The sequence below is a fragment of the Mus caroli genome, chromosome 2 (assembly GCF_900094665.2).
Source record: "Mus caroli chromosome 2, CAROLI_EIJ_v1.1, whole genome shotgun sequence".
In the NCBI taxonomy this organism is placed as follows: Eukaryota; Metazoa; Chordata; class Mammalia; order Rodentia; family Muridae; genus Mus; species Mus caroli.
In genome coordinates this window covers 63,500,350-63,523,744 of record NC_034571.1, presented here as the reverse complement: position 1 = coordinate 63,523,744, position 23,395 = coordinate 63,500,350, and the positions used below count along the sequence as shown (strand labels likewise).

At 40.6% G+C, this 23,395-nt stretch overlaps 1 protein-coding gene across 3 annotated transcripts in view; it reads right to left on the bottom strand.

Moving 5' to 3' along the window:
- The window catches only part of Cers6 (ceramide synthase 6), a 246,434-nt gene that overhangs the window by 99,965 nt on the left and 123,074 nt on the right, over positions 1 to 23,395 (bottom strand). For all 3 annotated transcript variants that reach the window (XM_029473798.1, XM_021151369.2, XM_029473812.1), the window contains exon 4: positions 13,216 to 13,273. In XM_029473798.1, the coding sequence (XP_029329658.1) occupies positions 13,216 to 13,273 (58 nt within the window). The remainder of the gene's footprint in view (positions 1 to 13,215; positions 13,274 to 23,395) is intronic.

Genomic DNA, 23,395 nt, shown 5'->3' with positions numbered 1-23,395 from the left:
ATTTTAAAAGCAAGTTCTAGAATGTTCAGTTTCCTACGTCTTTCTCCTATTCTCTAGCTTAAAAATTTGCTCAGTTCTCAATATGGATCGCATGAGTCCCACCATCTGCCACATGGATAAAGAGCAGATCTGATGTGCCCTGGATACAGACTTTCAGCAACTCTGCCTGCAGTGCTTACAGTGTTAGTGGTATGCATGGAAGCAGGCAACAAATCCATGTGGATCGCTATGTCCTCTGCACAGCACGGGGTGGAGATAAGAGGACTCACAGCCATGAGGACTGGGAAAGATCAAAGGGGAGGAGTCCTCTACAGTCCACACTTGTGGTGGCCATCTGAGCATTCAAGGCATCAACCATCCTGGTTACTACAAGTCAAACAGGTTCGCTAAGTCTATGTCAGAGTGGGGGCAGTGGGGGATTGCAGACCTTTCCCATTAAAAGTAATACATGTTTACACATTCTAGACCCTAGTACAGTAAGAAAAGCTTTTTTTGGTTGAAAACATGAAAGTATTTCTGGAAACCCTAGGCACATACAATTTTAGTAGACACTAAGCATGTTTAAGGCTAAAAATGGTCCTTAAAAAAAGTGCTCTTCCATCCTCCCACCACAACTGAAGGTAAAGAAGTATAGTATCAGAGAGTAGGCTGGCACTGCAGGACTTGACGCAATACCAAGTCTTTCTTAGGGGAGGCTGTTTGACAGTGGTGAGGGCAGGTGAAGAATCACACAGCCTGGGGCTGGGTGCCATCCCTACCACCTGACGTTACTTAACCTCTCTGACATGGTTTTCCTTTCTAAATGGTGTAGCAACTCAAGCTTCTGCCCAGGGAGAAGATCACTGGACTGTCACAGTACAGATCTCAGCAGACATAACTTATGACAGGAGCTACCCACCTCCCTCCTTCCCCAAATCAGCCGCCTGCCTCTCCTAGGGATGCCACGGAACTGGAGTCTATTCAACAATTATTTCTAAGTATAAGCTTTTTGAGAAAGTGTGTGAATGAGCTGAAGGTACAGCAGCCCACATGCATGAAGCTTGGGTTTAATGTCCGGCACCAAAAAATAGAAGGCTGTACCCTCCCTCACTATTCACTACCTTCAGATGAAGTATAAGGGACCCTTGTACAAAAAAACCGCTTCTTACCCCAGTGGGAAAAGATCCCAAGTGAAATAACAATACCCATGCTTAAGCAATAAACAGGCATGCTCTAGAGGAAGTAGTAGGAAAAAAAGTGGAAAGGAGGGAAAGAAGAAAAGAGAAGGGGAAGCAAGAGGGAAGGGGGAAGAAGGAAGGGGAGGGGGGAAAGGGGAGGGAAGGGGGAATGGGAGGGGGCAAGGGGGCAAGATCTTTAGATACTCTATTTTATTTTGTTTTGTTTTGTTTTTTGTTTGTTCGAGACAGGGTTTCTCTGTATAGCCCTGGCTGTCCTGGAACTCACTTTGTAGACCAAGCTGGCCTCAAACTCAGAAATCCGCCTGCCTCTGCCTCCCCAGTGCTAGGATTAAAGGCGTGCGCCACCACCGCCCGGCTTAGATGCTTTATTTGTTTGCTTATATAAATAAGTACTTAGACTTTGCAGTGCTGGAGAATGAACGCACAGCCTTGTACACGCCAGGCAAGTGATCTCCCATTGAGCTGGATGCCCAAGGTTGAGAAGTCTCTCTAAACTTCCACTTTTTCTCTTCTCTCCTTTCAGAAGTAGCTTCATAAGCTGCCAAGAGCAGGCTTGTGTCCTCTCTTTTCTCTTTTCATGTTCAGCCTCTTCCATGCCAAGTGTCCAAAACTGGCTTTCCGCGCACCACCCCTGAGTGTACCTAGCAAGATGAAGCTCCTGTGGATGACGTGGTTATCTCCAGAGCAGAGCCAAAAGCCAAAGACAGGCAAAAGCCACAGACGACAGCAGCCGAGGGGCCAACATGGCTTCCCATGCACCCAGAGTCTGCTGCTGCAATTCCTTCCTCCCACCGTAACCAGAGCCCTTTCCCCACTCAGGCTCAACTGTCTGTAACTTCTTCATTTTTCTCCTAAACCAAGACTAAAGTCCTGGCTGGTCCATCATGGGCATGGGTGCTCGTCTAGCCCCGCCTTATTTTTCATCACGTGAAGCCTCTTCTGATCCCATGACTCTACAAACAATCCTTCATGGTGGGGGTCTCCTTCATCACTCCAAGTTTGGTCTACTCCTTAACTTCCATTTTGCTGAACTTCCTGTACAATGCACCCTTCTCCTCTCTCATCCAAGAGGTCCATCTGTACCATCACGGCAGTCCTCAATACCCGATGCCAATTATCAAATATACTTGGGAGCATATCATATGTTCTATTAGCCAACATATATGGAATATATGATACTTCAGTAGAAAATTTTTATATCAGCTCTTAACAAAATTAAGATTACTGTAAAATATATTTTCCCACGGCAGTTCAAGATAACAGAATAACGCAACCATGTATTGCAGACACCTATACGCTACCATCTGGAAATTCTTGTCAGTTTCAAACGAGAATGTTGGAATGCTCTCCATGTTGTTTTCCCCTTCATATCCCAGTGAATAACGGCCACACAATCAGCAGAAGCGAGCATGGGGCTTTCATATCACTGTAAACCCATTATCAGCTCCTGAAGATACACGGGCTAATGTTCAAGAACTTCCATGATGAACATATGAAGATAAAAGTCTTAATGACTGTTTTGCAGCATGGGGTTTTGTTATGCAGCCCAGGTTGACCCTGAACTCAGGAGCCTTCTGGCTCGGTTTCTTAGTAGCATGTGCTTTGTCCAGCTCTCAAGATTATACTGAGAACCAGCTTTAGAAAATTCAAATGTATGTCAAGAGGAAAACAAAGGAGGAAAAGAATAGCATTTCTAGTGTAATTTGAAAAATACCCATCAGGTCCAACATTTATGTGATATTACCCAGAATGCTCCTCTGCCAAAGGCAGATGTCATGCCAGAGTAACTGAATGAATTCATACTTTATCGGGAGAAGGAATGACCATAATAATGAGCCAACGTCAAGGATTACATTTTCAATTTCCACATTTTATCTAAAGGGCTATATTAAGTTATGGCAAGTGATCTGTAGTTCTCACTCTTACATCTTAGTTGCTCTTGGTCTGCGTGCGTGTGTGTGTGTGTGTGTGTGTGTGTGTGTGTGTAGGCAAGAAATCAACCTCTGCTGCATTCCATAAGAGCTGTCTATCTTGTTCTGAGACAGAGTCTCCCACTTGACCTCCAGCTGCTGGGTTGGCTGGGCTCTTTGCTAGTGAGTCTCAAGGACCATCCTGTCTCTCAACTCTCCAGTACTGGAATTACAAGCATGCAACTGGACTTTTTCACAACGATTCTGGGCAGTGAACCCAGGTCCTCTCCACTTGTGCTTAACTGACTTGGTTCTCTCTCCATACCGAGCTGCTGTTTAGAATTGATTGTTTGCTAGGATGGTGATGGGGTCACATCTGGTTCCCACCCTGGATCTGAAGCTTCTACTGCAGACACTGCAGGACACTGGGCTTTCCCAGAGTGCAATGAGCCTAATCCATAGTGGGATCTGGCTCCCTTCTGTTGTCTGCATCTTTGACCAAAGCTGCTGCTACATGTGAGATTTCTTCCACCCTTGGGCCACACACCAGAGTCAGATCACATTTATAGACGAATGTGAACCTTTTATTAGATTACTGAAGGTAGGCAGCATGCCTTTCCTCTCCTGTACCTTGTTCTGTGCCTTCTGAATGGGCGGGGGTTCGTCCAGATGAGCATAGTCAGCCTACCAGGACCACAACTCTAAAAATATCTGACTCTTCCTCTCTGAGCACCCATCCATGTCAAGAGCTCCACAGTTAGGGGTGGGGGCTGTATGCACCTCCCCATTCATGCTGGAATACTAACTGTTTTGATCATGTGTTGGTCTTGCTGCTGTGAATCCTGAGTGTAGTAAACCTGTTATGTCAGGAGGCACTGTTTTACCCAAGGCCTCCACAACCTTCGGCTCACAGTCTTTCTGTCTTCTCTCATACACCATAGCAATGTCAGCCCCTGCCAAGCACGCACATTCATTTTTGTGTTAACGAAGGAGGGAAGATAAACAGCTATCTGTCCCACCTTTACAGTGGACAGCAGCAGCCCAGGACCAGATGATTTGGAGGAACACACAGATCTCTCATGGGAGCATAGGCTGGCTGCACAGAAATGCCTGATCCACATCAATGCCTTGGCCTAAAAACCCCTTCACTCCCCACACACCCAGACAAGACCATGAGAACACACATAGTTGTCACAAACACAAGTGGTCCATCTCTTTATTTCTCCCAGAAAGCTGATTTTTAAGGAGGGGGCAAAAATCAGGCAGTATTTCATGATGACCATTGTATGTGAAAGCCATCAGCTCTTGAATTTTAGTAAAACACAGTTGAATTAAAAAAAAAAAAAAACAGTTTGTGTTGAATGCAGCGTGTGATTTTCCTGTGTGGCAGAGGTCCCTGCTGCTGATTCCTAATGCAGAGCGACTGTGCAGGTGCGGGCTCTGATTCACAGATCAATACTTCATCTCTAATTACCCGAGCCCTCCTGTGCACTACTCCTTTCTATTCCCCATGGAAACGGGACATGAATACTAATGTGATCCAGTTGTCAGGCACTGCCTGTAGCCAGCGTAAGTCTGCAAAGCCAACTTCGTCACAGCATACAAATGAGGAGTAATATTTTTCACAATCAAGCTCTGCTCCAGACTCATGAGAAGTCCATGCCTTTAGGGGACTCATAATGAATATATTTCAATGAGTGTTATTTTAGTAACCTCTGAAATGTAAGTTTCTCACCCCCCCCTTCAGTCCTGGAGTTTCTACAAGTCGATATGGCATTGATGAAGCTCGAAAGAGACTTATCAGACTCAGGAGTGCTTGGGACAATTACAGAAAAGCACGTAACATACTTTAAGGTCAGAGTAATCATTGGTATGTCGGGACCAAGCAACCCATGACCTTGACTCTCCCGTATCCATTCCAGCTTCTCGGAGTCCTGCAGTCTTGCTGCTTGGCTGCCTGCAGAAAGCTATCATGAGATGTCATTCTCTCTAGATGTACCTGAATTCGATGTAGGACAACTGGGGACAGGGGGTTGAGGGGAAGCACTTTTCCATGTCCTTTAGAAGACACAACACTAAACTAAAGTGCTGCTTAACTCTGAACCATGACGTCAACGCTGGCTCAGTCCCTAAAACACCTGAACAAGGTTAATTTGCCTGACCACTTTACCTCTAAGGTTGAGGAAATGCATCATACACCACAGGACCTGACCTTCAGTGAGCAACAAGATTACCACACTCGGAATTCACAGCAGTAAAGGTCAGCTATATCACTACTGTGACTGTCGTTATTGTTAGCGACACACATTTTACCCTGCCTATTCACTAAGCCAGGAGTTGTCTCCCAGACATTATCCCACATGGAAAAAAGTGAAAAAACTGTTTAAAGCACAGAATGAAGAATTTGAGTCATTTCCTAATACAGACCATATAAATACATTTGAAATGTAGCCTGGGCTATCACCCATAGCTCATAGCCCCCACATTCAGAAAGCTAACCCAAGAAGATTGCCAGTTCAAAGAGGGCTTGGGTAACACAGCAAGACCCTGGCTTAAGAAATAAACAAAAGAAACAGAGCATCCTACAAAAATACAGAGAACTTGAGTTTTAGCAGGATCACACACAGGAGGACAAAATCTGCCCTGCAAGTACAGTAGGGTTGTTCCAAGGCATTACTGGTGATGCAATCATGGAAAGGGGTTTGTTTCCTAAGGAGAAAGCCCCAAATTAGGGCCATGGGAATGAGAGCAATATGAACAGCTAGACTTTTTATACCAAACTTTGTATGTGTATGCACATGTATGTATGTCATGTCTATGTATGCATTTGTCTATGTGTGGAGGCCCATGTATGTGTATGTACAGATGCACATTCACATGTGAATGTGTGTGTAGAGTCCAGAAGTTACCACTGAGTGTCTCCCTCTATCAATTTACATCTTGTTTCTCGAGACACCATCTTTTACTGACTGTGGAGCTCACTGGTTCAGTTACACTGGTTGGACAGTGAGCTCCAGGGTGCCTCTGTCTCCATGTCTCCAGTTTGGGGTTTACTCTGGTGCCTTCCTGGACATTAGTGTGGGTTCTAAGGATCCAAACTCAAGTCTCTGTGGTTGGGAAGTAGGTGAGCCTTTAGGTTTGTTGTTTTAATGGAAGCCATCTTAAAATTTCTATTTTCTCATATAAAAATTGTTAATAACTTCATATTCTCTTCAAATAGTCATTTTACTCTGTTTCCTACATCTTAGATCTCTTAAGTAATAACATGTTAGGTATTTTCAGAAACATTAACCATATTTCTGCCTTTTAAAAAGAAGTCTTCATGGCTCCTTCAGTCTTACTCATTCCTTCATGCATGTATGTGACCACCAGAAAAAACACACAGACCTCTCTCCATTTACAGTTTCCCTCAACAATGACTAAGGATCATTCTAGATTTACTTTCAAAGACCTGCATGCCTCTCTGTTCACTTGATGATAGTGTAGTGATAATTCTGTTGATATTAAATATTAAGATCATTATAAGTGTCCTGTGGTTTTTATTACATCCATATAGATATAGATAATATTTGCGTTGTGATAACTTTACATATTCATACTTGGAAGATCTTTGTAATTCTTTCTTCAGCAGGAGTTTCTAGGAGTTGAACTTCCAGGTCAAAATTTCTAAGCATATGTGTAATTATTCTGTATCACCAGACTGAATCCATTTGCCATAATTGTCACAATTTCAGACTCTCCACTGAAATTATCAAACACGAGCTAAAGGTGCTCTTTTGGACTGGGTTCAGAGATGGAACAATTAAATACCAGAGAGGCTGGGTGACTTGCCTATAGTCATAAAGCTGATTAGAGGGCAGGTTAGTCATGGAGACTGCAATGGTCCTTTGGGGACAGCATGGTTACAGGACCTCTTCAGCATCTTCTCTGTGTCACAGCAGCCTTAGGTTCCCACTCCTCACTATGCTCTATGCTGGGAATGGAGGCCACAGACAGGAAGAAAGGAAAATGGAGTGGGATAAATGGAAGGCCCAGACTGGATGAAGGAGCCTGTGAGAGGGGTGGGTAGAAGGGAAGAGGAAACTGTGGTAGAAGCAGCATTCAAGTATGATCTGAAATTCTGTTCCAGAAAGTATGTCAGCCTGTTATAAATGGTCCAGGCACACAAGAAGGGTGTCACTAACTAGGGGGCCCCTGCAGTCCACATCAATTCCCCTGTTCAGAGGTTACAGTAGGTTCAGAAATCACAGTTCCCTGCAGAGCCCAATTGGCAATCAGCAATAATTAGTGTATGTAGGTGTGTCTCACCCATGGCCCATGCAATCAAGGATAGCTATGAATGAGGCCCAAGATAAAATCGTAGAGTTATTTTAAAACACTGTAAGGTAGGTGTGTGTGTGTGTGTGTAGGGAGTATATTATATTTTCTTGTCACCATCGTGCTAGAGCATAAACTTTGTACAGGATCATGTTGTAATGTGATGTCGGAAGGTTGACCAGGTCTGTAAGAGCTCCAAAGTCTTATACATATTTAAGTTGGGTATCTCAGAGCAAGTATCATTTTCCCATTTTCTAGGAAAAAAAATGAGAGACAGGAAAAAAGAAGAGGCTTTACAGAGCAAATCATAACTACACATGAATGGAAACCAAGTTCTTTGTACCTGGCCAAGCAAAACGCTAGCAGTCCAACTTTGAACTCTATCTACCCAAGTGTTCCACACTGAAATGCCTTGGAATTCTTCATCAACCAGGTCAGCTATTACAAAGCAGGAATTATCCGAACTACTAGCTTTTTGGAAAGCTGCCTTTTAACTTTTCTTTGGCTCAGTCAAAGAACTTAAAACATGGTCCCAGTTCGGCCTCAGGCACATGAATTTACCCTTCTGAAATTGGTTTTCTTACCCAAAATGAGAAATTTTGGACAGTTGATCTTTAAGGCCCCTTCTCTCAATGCTAATAATATAAGCCATGTACACATTTTTAGGGGAGGGAGGGAGAGAGACAGAGAGGAAGGGAGGGAAGGAGGGAGGGAGGGAAGGAGGGAGGGAGAGAGAGAGAGAGATATTACACACTCATCTGTCTGAGCTGGGCACTTGCCATGATATGCATCGAGTAGGCAGAGGACCTCAGGCCCTCACTTTTCACCTTGTTTGACACAGGGTGTCCTTTCTGCTTGATGCTCCATGTGTTTGTGAGCCTTTGGGGATTCTCCCATCTCGCTGTGCGATCACTGGTACTATGAACATGCTATACGGAGTCTGGCTTTATGCCTGGTCCTCACACTAGTACAGCAAGTACTTTAACCACTAGGACGTCTCCCCAACTTGCCGAGGACACTTTTGATACAAGCACATGATGGGCTACTGTCAGGTTAAAAATAAAATTCAGCTTTCCTTAAATAAGTGACTTGTCCAAGCACTTTAAAAATTTTTTAAAATAACACGAAAAATAAACTTGTAAATGAATGACCATTTATCCTGTGACCATTCTAACAACTGGTCAAATTCTATTTTCACTTTCAAATAAGCTAACAGATGACAATTTTGTTTCTATTTCAGAAGCATTCCAAGTTGACCAACAAGCAAAAGAGAACAACAGGAAATTCTAGACCAGCAGAATATGCTATGGCCACATGTACCATGAAAGAAAGGACCATGGTCCAAGCAAGACTCAAGAAATTCAAGGGCACGGGCAATGGTGAGACTCTGGGAGAAGACTCTTCAACTGCAAGTCTTAGTGGTTGGTCACAAAGCTGATATAATTGAAAGCAACCAGCAGATGCTTTGGTGTATGCTGTGTGCTGTGTGCTTGTGTGCTTGTTCATGTCTGTGTGTAGGTGCTTTGGCAGATGTGTCTACATGCATATGGAGGCCAGCTGTCTTCTTCTATCCTTTTCCATTTTATACTTTAAGATAAGGTCTCCCGCTGAACCTGGAACCTGCTGATTCAGAGAGACTAGCTGACTACTGAGTGCAAGGAGCCTACTGTCTATGCTTTCCTGGTGATGGGATTACACCAGTGCACTAGTGTGCATGTCAGGATTTTCACATGGGTGCTGAGGATCCAGACTCAGGTCCTAAAGCTCATGTGACAAACATTTTATTGACTATCTTCTCAGCCCCTACAACCAGTATATCGTAAAAGATAATAGTAAAGTACATTACATTACCAGAGCACATCACAGCGACACAATATGGTGTGATTAGATTAGTTACCCAGATATTGTTCATAGCTCAGAGCTAGATTTTGCAAACCACACTTCTGCTGGCTCCATGATTTCCCAGAACACTAGGAGGCTGGGAAGCTGCAGAGGGATGATGGAACTTGGTCTATCCTGTTCTATTCCAGCTTTTATTATCTGGCCAGTGACATATCTTTACCCCAAGGCATCAACAGAGCGAGCTTTCTCCTCAGGGGCATGAGCTTGCCAACTGTGATTCACAGTACCAGCAAAAAACTAGAGCCTTAAAAATGGGCCAATCCTATGGCCTCAGTCCTTCTGCTATTGATGTCTTCATCCTCGGTTGAGTCAAATCTGTTCTTCATAGCCAAGCCAGCTTCTCAGATGGTTCCAGAGATCAAGCAGCAGCTCTAACCCTATCTGACTTACAGTGAGGAGACCTGAGTCTGACCTGTTCAGAAAGTTTACTGGGTTCTGTTATGTTTTTCTGTTCCTTTCTGAAATCCCTTGGTCCTAAGTACTAGTGTTTTCTTGCCATCACTACCTTCAGGGTAGCACTAAGCCAGTCCTAGAGTTGTTTACTACTGATTCACAACAGGAAAGGTGCTTACATCAGTGTATAAGCTAAGTATATCTCTAAGTGCACTGCTTAGTTCATAGGCAGACCATCTCAAAATGGAGCTGTGAACCAACTCAGGTTCAGGCACAAAGGTTACTGCGTGGAGGCGATCAATAGCCAGTCATTCAGTTGCTTTGATTTATATAGCCTCAGTGTGTCCCTGTGAATCAATTCTTCCTAAATTTTATAACTCTTACCATGCTTCTTGTGGTTTCTCTCTTATGAGGCCCCTGATACAGAAGCTATATATAGGTATATGCGTAACAGTTTTCATTTAGGTATATTCGTGTGTGTGTGTGTGTGTGTGTGTGTGTGTGTGTGTGTATGTATGTATGTATGTATGTATGTGTTATTTTCATGTAATGTTGAATTTAAAAAATAAAACAAGGAATTTAAAAATATTTTTAAAGTTATGCCAAATAGAAACTTTCATCTGAAAGTGATCAAGTCTAAACCAACCAACCAATAAAATAATCCACACTGGGCATTAGCTTTCCATCCTCCTGCGTCCATCTCTGCAGTGATGGGATTACAAATGTACACTTATGCTGAACAATGGTTTGGTTTATTTTACAGTCCTGGAAAGTGTGAGTAGGCCTCAGGCCTTCAGAGCACTTCAAGTATCCTTTTACAAAAGCTATTTATTTATTTATTTATTGATTGATTGATTGATTGATTGATTGTCTCTGCCATTCACACACGTGGGTGGGCAGAGCTACCTGTGAACAGCACCAATAGATCAGGAAACACTGAATTAGGCTTACTTGGAAGTATTTGAGTATTTCTCAGCCTAACAATAATGGATGTAATAGTTTCCTTAGATATACGGGAAATGCCACCTAGTCTGGATGTGCTGCATCTTTTCAGGCAGAGTGAGCACTTGGTATCCCTAGAAGATGAACTCTGTCATCTGATTTGTCTGAGCTAAGTCAGGATGGAGGGAAAATGAACAGTAGATCACCAGGCATTCTTCTATGAAGTGGGGAATAATTGATACATTTGATTCTCAAATAAAAGTTAGTTTATTGCTCAGTGATTATGAGGAATTCTGTACTATGTTATTTGGAAAAAGCTAAACACAGAGGTGAACTTGAGCTATGTTAGTAAAATGTACTGATGCTATTAAAATATTTACAATATTATAAAATTTTAATTTTAATTTTGAGGATGTATCCACAGTTTTTTTTCTCTCCGTTTAAGAAGGATAAATAATATTGTCTTTTCTAAGTTTATAAAACTGTTTAAAATACTTAATTTTTTAAAAGTTACTTAAGCTGGAATAAGGACTTTATTTAGTCCTTATGAGACTTAGTTAACCTGATGAGAGAAGGAAGTCGCATGTTGCCTGGCCAAGTGAGAAAGCCAGGCGTATGATGCAGCAGTGTGGACCTGATTTGTCGCTTACCTTTCGTAACTTTAGCGTAACTCAGGATAACACCCATCCTCTTTAAATTTGTACTCTCTTGACCATGAAACAGAGGATTGACAAGATATTTGCAAAGTTGTGTACAAATGTTTTGATAACACGATTCAGTATACACACAATTCGGTGTCACATGATGGAAGCTAAGCCATGCAGTTCTTCCAAATGAATGTTGTTCAGACAGCACTGGAGAAAGGACTTTAATACAAGTCAATTCAGCCAGAACATGTCAAGGTCTTTCACTGTTTTTAAAGCATCTGTTATATCCTGAAAGGAAACTAGTGTAAAAATGGCGAAGTTTAAGAAAAAAAAAATTCCCAAGCAAACATTCTACTGACAAGTCTCTTTACTGCTTTGCATGGCCCACTGGCCTTCCATTCTTGATCCGACACAGTCTGAACAAAAGCGATTGTCACGCCATTCAGTTTGTGTAGGGGCAGAATGAACGAGAATGAACCAGATCAATGTCAACATGCTTCCTGTGGTGGTGCCAGATGGCCACACTTACCATGTAAGAGACAAAAGGAACCATCCAACGAGATGAGGGGACAGGACAACAGAGTGGTTCTGGCTCTCACTGTCTTCCCTTTACACCATCAACAGCTCTTACCAACAGAAGCGAGCGTGAACCCCTGAACCTTGGTCCTCACATTCCATGAAGGGCAAATGGATCCACATCAGCTAACATTCTACCTACAGCTATCTTCTCTATGTAAGACACAATGCTTTATGCTTATTCCCTGTTCCTCTCTAAGTCTGAAAACACACATATAAGGGTTCAAACTAAGCAGTTTCTCCCATGTCTCTTCACGCCAGCTGCAGATTTCTCTGCCATGAATATGAAGTTCATCCATTTAAATGGACTCAGGTGGCCCTGGACTGTATATTCTTATTAAAAGATAACAAGCAAACAAGCAGCTACTTAAGGAAATGACAAGCAGTGACAAGTGTTTCTAAGGAGCTTGAACAGTGGGGAGTGGCCACTTTCTACTATAAGAGCAATTCCACAGGTAGGCAATATCTGCTAATTCAGACTTTTAAAACAAAACTGATTTGAAAACTTCATATTTATGAATTTATGAATATTTATGATCTACTAGCATGTTACTTGGCCTATATTCCTTTTAAGAGATCATTTTATAATAAACAAACAAACAAACACTGATATTACTTTGGAGGTTAATAGTACAAGGTATTTTTAAAATTAACATTCCATTTTATGTCAAGTTACTGTTGTCGATACATGCAAGAATATGAGAGGATAAATCTTCATGAGTCTTGAATTTAAGCACCCTGACTTATCACTAGTACCAGTAAGCATGGCTGGCACTCACCAGGCAAACGATAACTACACCTCATAAAGAAATATTCTCAAGGATTAATTACCATAGTTCATGTGGCAATTAGCAAGCCAGGAGTGAAGACAACACAGGCATCATCAACAACAAAAAAGTCAGAGAGAAGCTGAACTAACCACTAGCAGTATAATGCAACCTGTTAATTAGCGTACAAGACATTAAAACAGCAAACTCTGCTGGCAAGATTACTGTGATGACGCCTACGGCAGCCACCAGGGGTTTCCAGTCATGTGACATGCAGTGCTGAAACTCTAAGCACATTCATAGCATCAGCTGAAGGGTGTAAGTTCTAATGCCAAAGAAGGAATAACCGCACAGAGAACACTGAAGACTTCATAACCGCACTGAAGAGACAAACTGCTTTCCAAAGCATTTCAGACATACATCTAAATGAACTTTACATATTATTTTTTAATAAATCCAACTTAAACATACAATTAATTCTTTGGAAACCTGTTACAGTATTTAAAGTCATCACCTATTAAAAACTGCATATAGGTCGACAGCCATGTAAAAGTTCTATGAAGGAATTTGAGGCAGTGCCTACCTGTTTCAAGAACCGGACTCCGTAGCTAAATACATAGAGGTAAAAGGAAAATCTCCACCTGTAGAATGTAAAGAAATGAAGACATTCAGTTAATGAGATATGCGAAGAAAAACAAATGACTCAGAGATCTGAGATCAAGCACGACAACAAAAACAGGCAGAATTAATTAATAAACAGACGGGAGTAATTTTAAAAAGCCTCCCAATGAGACTGAAAAGTAGTGACCAATCCTCACAGGAAGTCCTCCTATACATACTGCTGGCTCACTCACACAACGTGAACAGCAAAAACGAACTCTACCCACATCCCTGATCAGCAGTCTTAGTGGTTATGGGTGAATGTCTGTGCGTTTCTTTGCATCTGGTATACAAATTCTCAATTAGAACCTAAAACCAAGACTGACCCCCCTGGACATGAGATAGTTACACAGGGCTCAGGCTCGTGTAATACTTTGCCGGCACCATACTGAATTCCAGATAAGTGCTGAACAGAGCCCTCCATTTTATCTTGAATGGACCTTGCAGCTTATTATTTAGTTCTGATAAAGACCATTGAATCTTTTCGTGTTGGACAAATGTGTAAGGTAGTAGTTTTCCATAATGATAATTGAAGGATTTGGTCTGCTTTGGGTAGCCTTTATTTTAGCTCCTTCCTCTCCCTATTATCTTGAGCCAGTGCACTGCAAAAGTCTGCTTTACTCTTCTGGCCTCTGGAGAATTTGCAACCGCTCTGGTGAATGATTTATAACAGCTGCTTCAATTCTGACTATTGTTAGTAGGCAATGATCAGACGGCTTTTATGTATAATAAAACTTTTATAGAAGTCATTGGAATTCTTACTGTCATTTATATGTCTGCATTTTATCCCATCACTAACATGACCCAGTTTTCATAAGACACGGGTTCTATTACAGGAACATCGATGCCTGCCTTATTTGAATAACAAGTTCCAATGAATATTTACAAGGCAAATTTTTATTTCCACAAAATATCTGCAGGGAGCAAAAATTGCCAGCCTTTTGAAACATGAGAAAAAAATTATTTATGGAGTTTCATATAAGTTACCATTTTTAAATGCTTGCTGCAAGCCTGTTTAGTGTCCCCAGACTTTCACTAAAATATCTCTAGGGAGAGGCAAGGAAAGGTGCATATAACCACAAACAGGAAGGAGACATGACTTTAGTCTCCTTCTAAGATCAGGGAAGGATTCTTATAATACTAAAAGAATAAAATTAGATTTAAAGGGGGGGCTAGCAAAGTTAGGGTGATACCTCAGCTAAGAAAGAACTTGCCTTGAAATGTGAGGATGTGTGTTTAAAACCCAGAACCCATGAAAAAAAATGGGCACAGTGTCCTGTATTTGTATGCCCAGTCCTTGTAGGGCAAGAACAATTCAATAAACCTCCCAACAAAACTGAAAATCAGAACCCTTGGAGCTTGATGGTCAAGTCTAGTCTAGCCTGATTTGTTAGCCCCAACCTTAGGAGAAATCCTGTCTTAAAAGAGATAGCATTCCTGACATCGCACCTGAGTTTTTCCTCTCCTCCCCTATAAACACACACACACACACACACACACATACACACTTGCACACTACACAATACATATACACAAAGGCACATACTCATGCATGCACACATCTTTTATGTGAACAAAGGTAACATTAAATAAATCATGGGCCTTAAAGGAAGCAGGAAAGTCATCCTCCCTCCCTGCCTCCTCCCCGCCACCTCCTGTAGATCTCCCTTTTTTATACTCTTAGCCACCCTTCCCAGAAACCTAACCTATGCTTTTTGAAGCAGCAGGAAAATCCCCCAACTTCAGTTACTGATTGCTGCTTCCTATAACAACTAGAAAGAAGACAAAATACTTTTGCATGGTGGTTTCAGATGCAGAAAAGATTTTGAGACAAGATGATTTTTGAAAATGTTGCATCCTGGGGGTTAGAGCTGTTCCATAGCTCATACCCAAAGCAACAGAGAACAAGGCTTTGGAGATAGCTTATTTGAAAATCTTCGAGTCCACTGAAAACAGGTCATAGCCTACAAATGTCAACTTGCTATTAAGTCAGAGACCTCAAAGACAACGTTTACTAAGAAACAAAAGGACAGAGGGCAGGACCAAGGGCATCTTCTCTGTGAGCAGATCTGAAGAGATCATTTGCAATCCGGAAGCAAAAAAAAACAGCCGAATACTGGCAGGAATCTAACAACTGGTCTGAGTGTAGCAAGCAAAGAGTGCAATGCACTAAACAACCAAACAACACTCTCTCCAAGGAGACTTCCTACAGGGATTTGAAGTCATGTTTTGGAAAATATTTGGCATTCTCAACATGATAAAAAAAAAAAACATAAGCAGAAAGACAAAAGCATAAACCAATTCTTAAAAACTGCTGGAGTAAAAGGAGATTTCAGATGAGGAAAACTAAAGAAGAGTTGTATGGATTCTGAAAGCTGAAGCCTAGAATGATTTTGCGCATGAGGAGAGAGATGAGGTCAGAGAGGAAGAAGGACATGGAGTTGTGTAGGTGGGAAGGCTGGGAGAAAGACTAGGATCAAAATATATTGTATGAAAAAGGTTAAATATAAAAATTAACTAATTAAAAAAAAGATAATACACAGAGAAGAAATTCAGTCACTGAAACAGATGGTAAACAATCCCAAGAGATCAAGAGGAAAAAAGGCTGTGGAGCTGGGGTTCAGGGAAGTAACCTCATTATAATCGTGTCTAAGGAGCTATTAATGAATAGTCGATAGAAGTAATCACCAAAGACACACTTGAAAAAAGTACTTTAAAAATCCAAGAGTAAAATTATGTTCTAAACAATACCAATTCAAAGCCACATCCAGATAAAAGTTTTGAATTCTAGAGTAAAAATGAAATACAGAATCCTTTTGTATTCAGGCAAGAAAACAGAGCATGTCAGCACAACAAATCAAATAAAAACAAGCCGTCATCAGGGGCACAAATTTCCACACAGTCTTTAATTTCTCACTTATATCAGCACACGGGCACAATGGGCACCCTTGGCCAAAGATAGCCATAGCCAGCCATGGCCGTTTTCATTGATAAAGGAACTCAAAATATATTCTCAAAGCCAACAGTTCTAAAACGGCTATTCCATAACCTTTATTAAGTGATGTGCTGTTCTGTATATAAGATAAATGAGCACATATCATAAGAATCTCATTTACAATAGTTACTGTATCTTGACAAATATATCTACAGCTAAATAAAATACATTATTGAATTTTTTTTTAAAAAAAGCAACTCAGGTCAATTTCAACCACAAAGATACAAAATGTGAGAACCCAAAGAATTTAATTTTAGGATAAAATAGGCTGCATAAACTTGGCTACACCTGATTTCCATAAATTTCATTGTCCAATTAAAGCTATTGTTTTTAAGGGCCAATTTAAAGTATTTAACACTAATCAAGGGATAAAATCTGAGATTATATTAGTAAAAACAAAGAATAAAGAAGGGAAACATTAAATTCATTGTTATACTACTGTCTTGGTAATAAGTGATATACAACTAATAATATTTATAAATTCTGAAGAGATGAGTCTTCCTTAAAAATAATTAAGCCAAAAATTTATCTCGCTGTCTTTACTTATGCACAGCTAAAGTGGCAGAGGTTGGATATTTTTTCTTTTTCTTTTTTAAATAAAGCAAGAGAAACTCCCAGAGCAAAGGAAGCAGGATTGAGGCTAGCCACCTCTTTCCTCATTCTGTAGCCCGAGGAGAAAAGGAAGGGCATCCACCAGTATAGTTGACTGAACCACAATCTGGATCTCACACTCTGAAGGAAGCATGCAGACACTTAGACCCCACCATTTAACCCTTGACTGGGACCCTGTGTTGGCAGCAGAGGCTTTGGCATCAGGACACAGTTGGCAAGGACACAGCGAGGACACAGACCCAGCACAGCCTCCAGAGGCTTCTCTCAAACTCTTCAGAATTAGAGCACACTTTAGTGCACAGAGAAGGCACAAGACAGTTGGAGAAAGACATGCAATCAGAAAGGGTGAGGTAAGATTAAGAGACAGCCTGGGATTGCCTCTTTTGGGTGACTATACACATTTCATTCTAGTTAATGATATTTTTTCCTCCTCTTTTCAACTATAACCTCTCATTTATCCAAACCAATTTTTATAATCTTCCTGAACTTCTTTCCGGTCTCTACCTACTAAGTCTTTTGTTCCCTTAAAACATTGATTTAACACTAATATATCCTTTAAGTGTCTAATGACTAATTGGATCTTTGGGCTCTGAGGGAGAATTTTATATCTTAAATCTGCCAAGGACCAGCTCTTTAGCAGCTGTGTTCATACACGTGGATGGGACACAGTCTCCGACCAGTGGCCTTGCAAATGTACCCACTGATCTGAAAATGAAGACAGTAAGAAGTACTTCTACAAACTGGAAAGGGGAGAACATGAGGAAAGAGTCAGAAGTCGATGGACAGACATGTGACAAATGGCACATGTTAAATAATAACTCTAAATGTTCACTTGTTAGCAGTTGTCATGTGGCAGGCATGAAATTAACTTTCATGACTAACCTTGTCTCAATGACAATGGCTACATATGCTCCCTCATCAGAATAAGTATGGTTCCCAGGCAAATACATCATATCACAGGTAGAGACACAGGAGACAGAGGAAGCCTGCATTCTTATGTGGTTGAGTAACAGGTCACTGGAATGAGAGATTCTGTTCCCTTCTTATTTAAATTTATGTATCCAGATCTCTTTGACTTTGTTTCTCCTCATTTGTAGTTATTAGAGACGCACTTACTATGCAGTGTTACAAAACCACTTGCAATTGCTACTACATTGTAATCATTTTACAAACAGCTCCAGGACTGATCAGGATAAAATTCAGTGAGAGTGAGTTTCCAGGACCTGTGGTGTTTTCAGCAAGATTAGCATGTGAGTGCACGGGCTACTGAGGATGTAAAGATGAACATAAGGACTTGGTGATGCCCAAGGCTTCACAGGTAAAACATACTCCTGTTTTCTAAAGAACTAATGAATGCCTGCCCAGTTTTCAGGTTAAAAAAAAAATCATTGGGGAGATCAACTCAAAGACGTTTTGTTGGTGATTGTGCAAATGACCAGGTGGATATTCCTTAAAGATTTACTAAATGACAAGAATATCACATGTAAAAATATTTACAGTCCTTCTTTTAGGGGACTGACAATTGAAAGACTTAATTCTTGATGGCCTATCACTCCAAATCTAAGGCTTTACTATTTACATCTTCTATCTGTACTTCTAGCTTATACCAAAAAATTATTTCTATTTCAAGGTCATCCTGCTTTAACCTCTCTTACCTGCCCTGATGAACTAGTCTTTCTGTCTAAGATGTGAAAATGTTGGTAAGGTCACAATAGCACCATAGCCTGTCCCTCCTGTAGCTAAGCTGGGTACAGAACTGGGCAGTGAGGTAGGTATGAAACTCAGAGAAGAGGCTATGAGTTCCCAGCGTCCAAATCTGTTGAAGGCCCTGGCAGTAACACAGAGCTGGACAACAAGCAGGATAATGGTGGTTCCCAGCACAGGGAAAGGGGGCTGTTACTAACTGGAAAAGTCCCTGCTCCAAATCCTAGAGTAGTGAAGAAGGAATTGACGGAGATGGGGGTAGACGGTAGGCTCCTCATGCCATCTGAAACCTGATATATTATTTTAACACATTTCCTTTTGAATAAGGACAAAGGCATATAAAGGAGTTATGAAAAAAATCATTATTATAAAATACCACTTGTATTACCAAAGTTTTTGCAAGCACCTTTACCTGCTGAGTCACCTCACCAGCCCTAATAGTCTATTTCTTACATCTCTCAGTTCTCTCCCCCCCTGGTCCCCTCTTCCCATATCTATCACTGTCTGGGTCCCTCCCCTCAATGTTTATGCTTAACTCTCTATATATTAAAAACATTAAAAACCTATTCTTTTGTATTGATGTTTTAAAAATTAGTTAAAATATAATTACATAATTTTCCCTCTCCCTCTATGTAGAAGTAACTTTTATTTCCCTAACATAATTATTTCATGGTCTACTGTCCACATCTGCTATCCAAGGCCTGGGCCCTGAAAGCTTCTAGCCTCTGTACACCCTTATCTAGGCCTAGAATATTTTCAACCTCTGAGACTTCCTGCTGAATAAGCTCACCCCTTCCTAGTTCTTTCTAGTTTTGGCTGGCTGACACAACTCAGCTGTTCTGACTCAAACTCCTCTCAAAGCTGACTGATTCAATCTGGCTTCTCTCTCAGCCTCTCACTTTTTTCTGCTTGGCCTCAAACTAACTCTGGCAATCTGTTCTAATTTTCTGGCTCCTTCTCATTCTCTGGCTCATTCTGCCTTCATCTGTGTATAGTTCTTTTTCTACAACCTGTCTCTGAACAACTGTTCTGATAAAACTGCCCTCTCTCTTCGCCCCCCCCAACCCCCTGCTGTGTTGCTCTTCCCTCAAGTGGCCTTTCTCTCCTCTCTGTACTTGGGAAGAGTTGGGCATATCCTATTCTGTAATGTCTTACTCTGATCTATCACTTTGCCTCCCACTCAATTAGACATCACTTTCAAACATAGGAGCTTCCTTCTATAAACTAACTTTACCTTCATTATTTGGGATTAAAGATTTGTGTTCAGTGATCAAATATTTTGCAATACCTCTTCTTTATGCCCCTAGTCTGACCGTTCTCTGGTTCCCTCCCAAATTCACAGCTTCCTCTTCTTCAACCACTGTTGTAATATATACATATAGACAAATAAACATATAAATACAACCTGTTGAATCTGTTTCTAGGGCAGACTACTTGATACAGGATACCACCACGGGCCTCATCCATGGGCCCTATTTTTCCCTCTCTTGGCACAGATGGGATTTCTCCTATCTACCTTTGGATATCCACTGTGTTACAATTGCTCAGGTCTTGGTTAGACAGCCAGGTTGTTGAGATTTCATGGGTGTAGCTTCCCTACTGATCATATCTTCTTTCTTTCTTTTATATATCTGAAGATGTATAAAGAAGGGAGCAATGATATAGAAAATGAGTGTGTGAATCCACAGTCAGATAATCACAAATAGAGTCGATTCCTAAGAGAAGGACTTTGAAGATAACCAAAGCATTTATGGCATCCAAAAAGCAAATTCCACCTTTTATGCCCCTAATTTTGGTGTCAAAGAGCCCATACTCTGTGTTCCTTTGAGCTCCATTTTGAAATTGTTTAAATCCTCCTTTCCCTATAGGAAAGCCTCAACAAGACTCTCAATGCCCATACTACCCACCCCTGACTCTCAGGAAGGTTTGCAGAATTATTTTTCTTTTCTTTTCTTTTCTTTTCTTTTCTTTTCTTTTCTTTTCTTTTCTTTTCTTTTCTTTTCTTTTCTTTTCCTTTCTTTCTTTCTTTCTTTCTTTCTTTCCTCTCTCTCTCTCTCTCTCTCTCTCTCTCTCTCTCTTTCTTTCTTTCTTTTTTTTGAGACAGGGTTTCTCTGTGTAGCCCTGGCTGTCCTGGAACTCATTCTGTAGACCAGACTCACCTCGAACTCAGAAATCCACTTGCCTCTGCCTCCCAAGTGTTGGGATTAAAGGTGTGTGCCACCACGCCCGGCCCACAGAATTATTTTTCTGTTGCTATACATGCATGCAGCATCCTTTTCTTTTGACATCTTTTTATTTTTTGAAATTTAAATGTGTCATTTCTTCCCTTCCCTCTCATCCCTCCCAGGCAACCCACTTTGTTCTCTCTCAAATTTATGGCTTTTAATTTCTGATATTTCTAAATATATAAATTCAACCTGTTCAGTTTGTAGAAGTTATTTGCATGTATATGCTTTACATATGTATATCACTTCAGGGCTGACCATTTAGTACTGGATAACCAATTAAGGAACTCGTTTCTGAGAAATATTATACTTCTTTTGCTCTCAGAATTCCTTAGTTGCCTGTAGTTTTTGTTCTGTTTTGGCTGAGAGTTGAAGCCCCACGAGATCCCTTCCATTTTAGCATGTCTGTTCCTGTTCTCTTTGTTTGGGATTTTAAAATTGCATTCTTAGATCAAAAATCAAACAAGTACAGACAGAGCCAGTACTGAGTTTATTCTCATAGATGATTCCACTTGGCCACACAGGAACAGCTCTGTAAGTTTGTTCTTTTCTCTTAGACAAATGAGGAAATGTGGCACGGGGGATAATCATGCATGACTGAAGTAACATGAGGGCTGGGAACCAAGCTCAAGTCTACAAGGTCTGATGTTAAAGCCTGTGTTTTCTTGTGTCCTCTATTATTCAACAATGGAATAATAGCTAACGCCAACCACGAAGAATGGATAAACAAAGGAGGCGTGGCCTTTGAAACAAGTTCTGACAGAAGCTACAAGATACACGATGACTCCCAAAGCATCAAGGTGAGTGAAAGAAGTCAGCACACAAGCCACATATTGAATGACTCTGACTATATGCAATTCTCAGGAATGATAAATCCATGGAGAAAATATAGGTCACTGGTTGCCTGGAACTAGCAGTCAAAAATGACACAGAGTAACAGCAAATGGGGACAATTTATATTTTCTGAGTTGTGTTCCAAAACTGGATGGTGATGTTGGTATGACACTGTCAATTTGCCAAAAGTCATTGTATTGCACTCTCAAAACAGATGGATTTCATGCTATGTAAATTATGTCTTAACAAGTAGGCTAAGATAAACAATCAAGCAGGCAAACTGCACTGCCTCTGCTCCTGGCTCTCTGCCCGTTCTGGCTGTTCTTGCTGGATGCAGGTCTCCTATTCTGGCTGTTCTTGCTGGATGCAGGTCTCCTGATTCTGGATGGCCACAGCTGTCCTACTTGCTTCACTGGAGGAATCACATCATGACTCTGGCTCTGTCTTGAATATTCTGTATTAGCCGGGGTTCTTTAGAAGACCAGAACTGATAGAGTGAATCTATATATCTCAAAAGGGATATTTAGGAGTGGATCAAAGGCTGTGGTTCAACAATGTGCCTGTCCAGCAATGGCTGTGTACTGATGAAAAAGCCAAGATCTGATAGCTATTTAGTCCAAGAAGCTGGATTTTTGTTGCTTTCAGATGTAGTCAAGTAGACAACTGGGATTACCTATCACATGTTTGAAATTCAGAGCAAACACATAGATCAAAGGAGTCACCAAAGTGTTTTTCTACAGAAGCCAATAATTAGGAAATGTCCCATTTGGAATAAACCAGAAGTGGCTCCTTCAAATTTGGAAAGGTTTACTGCTTTCTGCTTTGCCTTTAAAATATATTGCAAGAACAACTGGTTGACTTTTTAATATTTTTGCACAAAATCTTTTACCTCTACTGAGGTAAAATTAAACATAAAAAAAATCAGACACTTGTACTAAAAACACCACTTTTTTTTTTATTACAAAGAGAAAAAGAATTGAACAAAAGAGTAAGAATAACTCTTAAAATCAAGAAAGAGAATGGGGTCCAAAACCTTATTCCTAGAGCAAGCCCTGGAAGACTTATTTGGAAAACTCAATTAGTAAATACTTTAAGATCAATGGATGAACAAGATAAAAATCAAAGGTGTTATACAGTGTATATCTATAATCACTTAAATTGAAACAATAAAAAATATAAACTTCATTTGTAGCTCATAGGCTGTACATTTAATTGATTGGCAAGCTGCCAGCTCAAACATACATCCAGAGCTATACCCAGACCCAATAAAGTTTTCAACAACAAACTTTATTATAACAGTGTAGAATTAGACCTTGTAATGTTCTGTTTCTGTAATATGCCCTTAAGTAACTACAACTTATAGCACAGAGTGCTTCCAACTTTTCAGTTGGAGGAGAAGTTGGGTTAACTTAGAGGAATCATAGTGAGATTGGCTTCTATCATGTAAAACACAAGACTTGGCTTTGCTTCCTTAGAGAGTGATGACTCCCTTACAGAATATTTGTTCCTAACAGATTTTTCTTTCTATCTTCTTTTTCCTTATGTTATTTGTCTCTTTTTGTTTGCTTATCTAGAAACAGTGTCTCAGTTAATTTTAAAGAAGCTAAAACACTAAAATGTTAGTTAGAAAGGCTTATATTCTTAGAGATTGGTTGTATGTAATGAAGGGAAACAATTCAGTATGGGAATAAAGCACGGGGTGTTTTATAGGGATTTATAAGGATATTATAAAA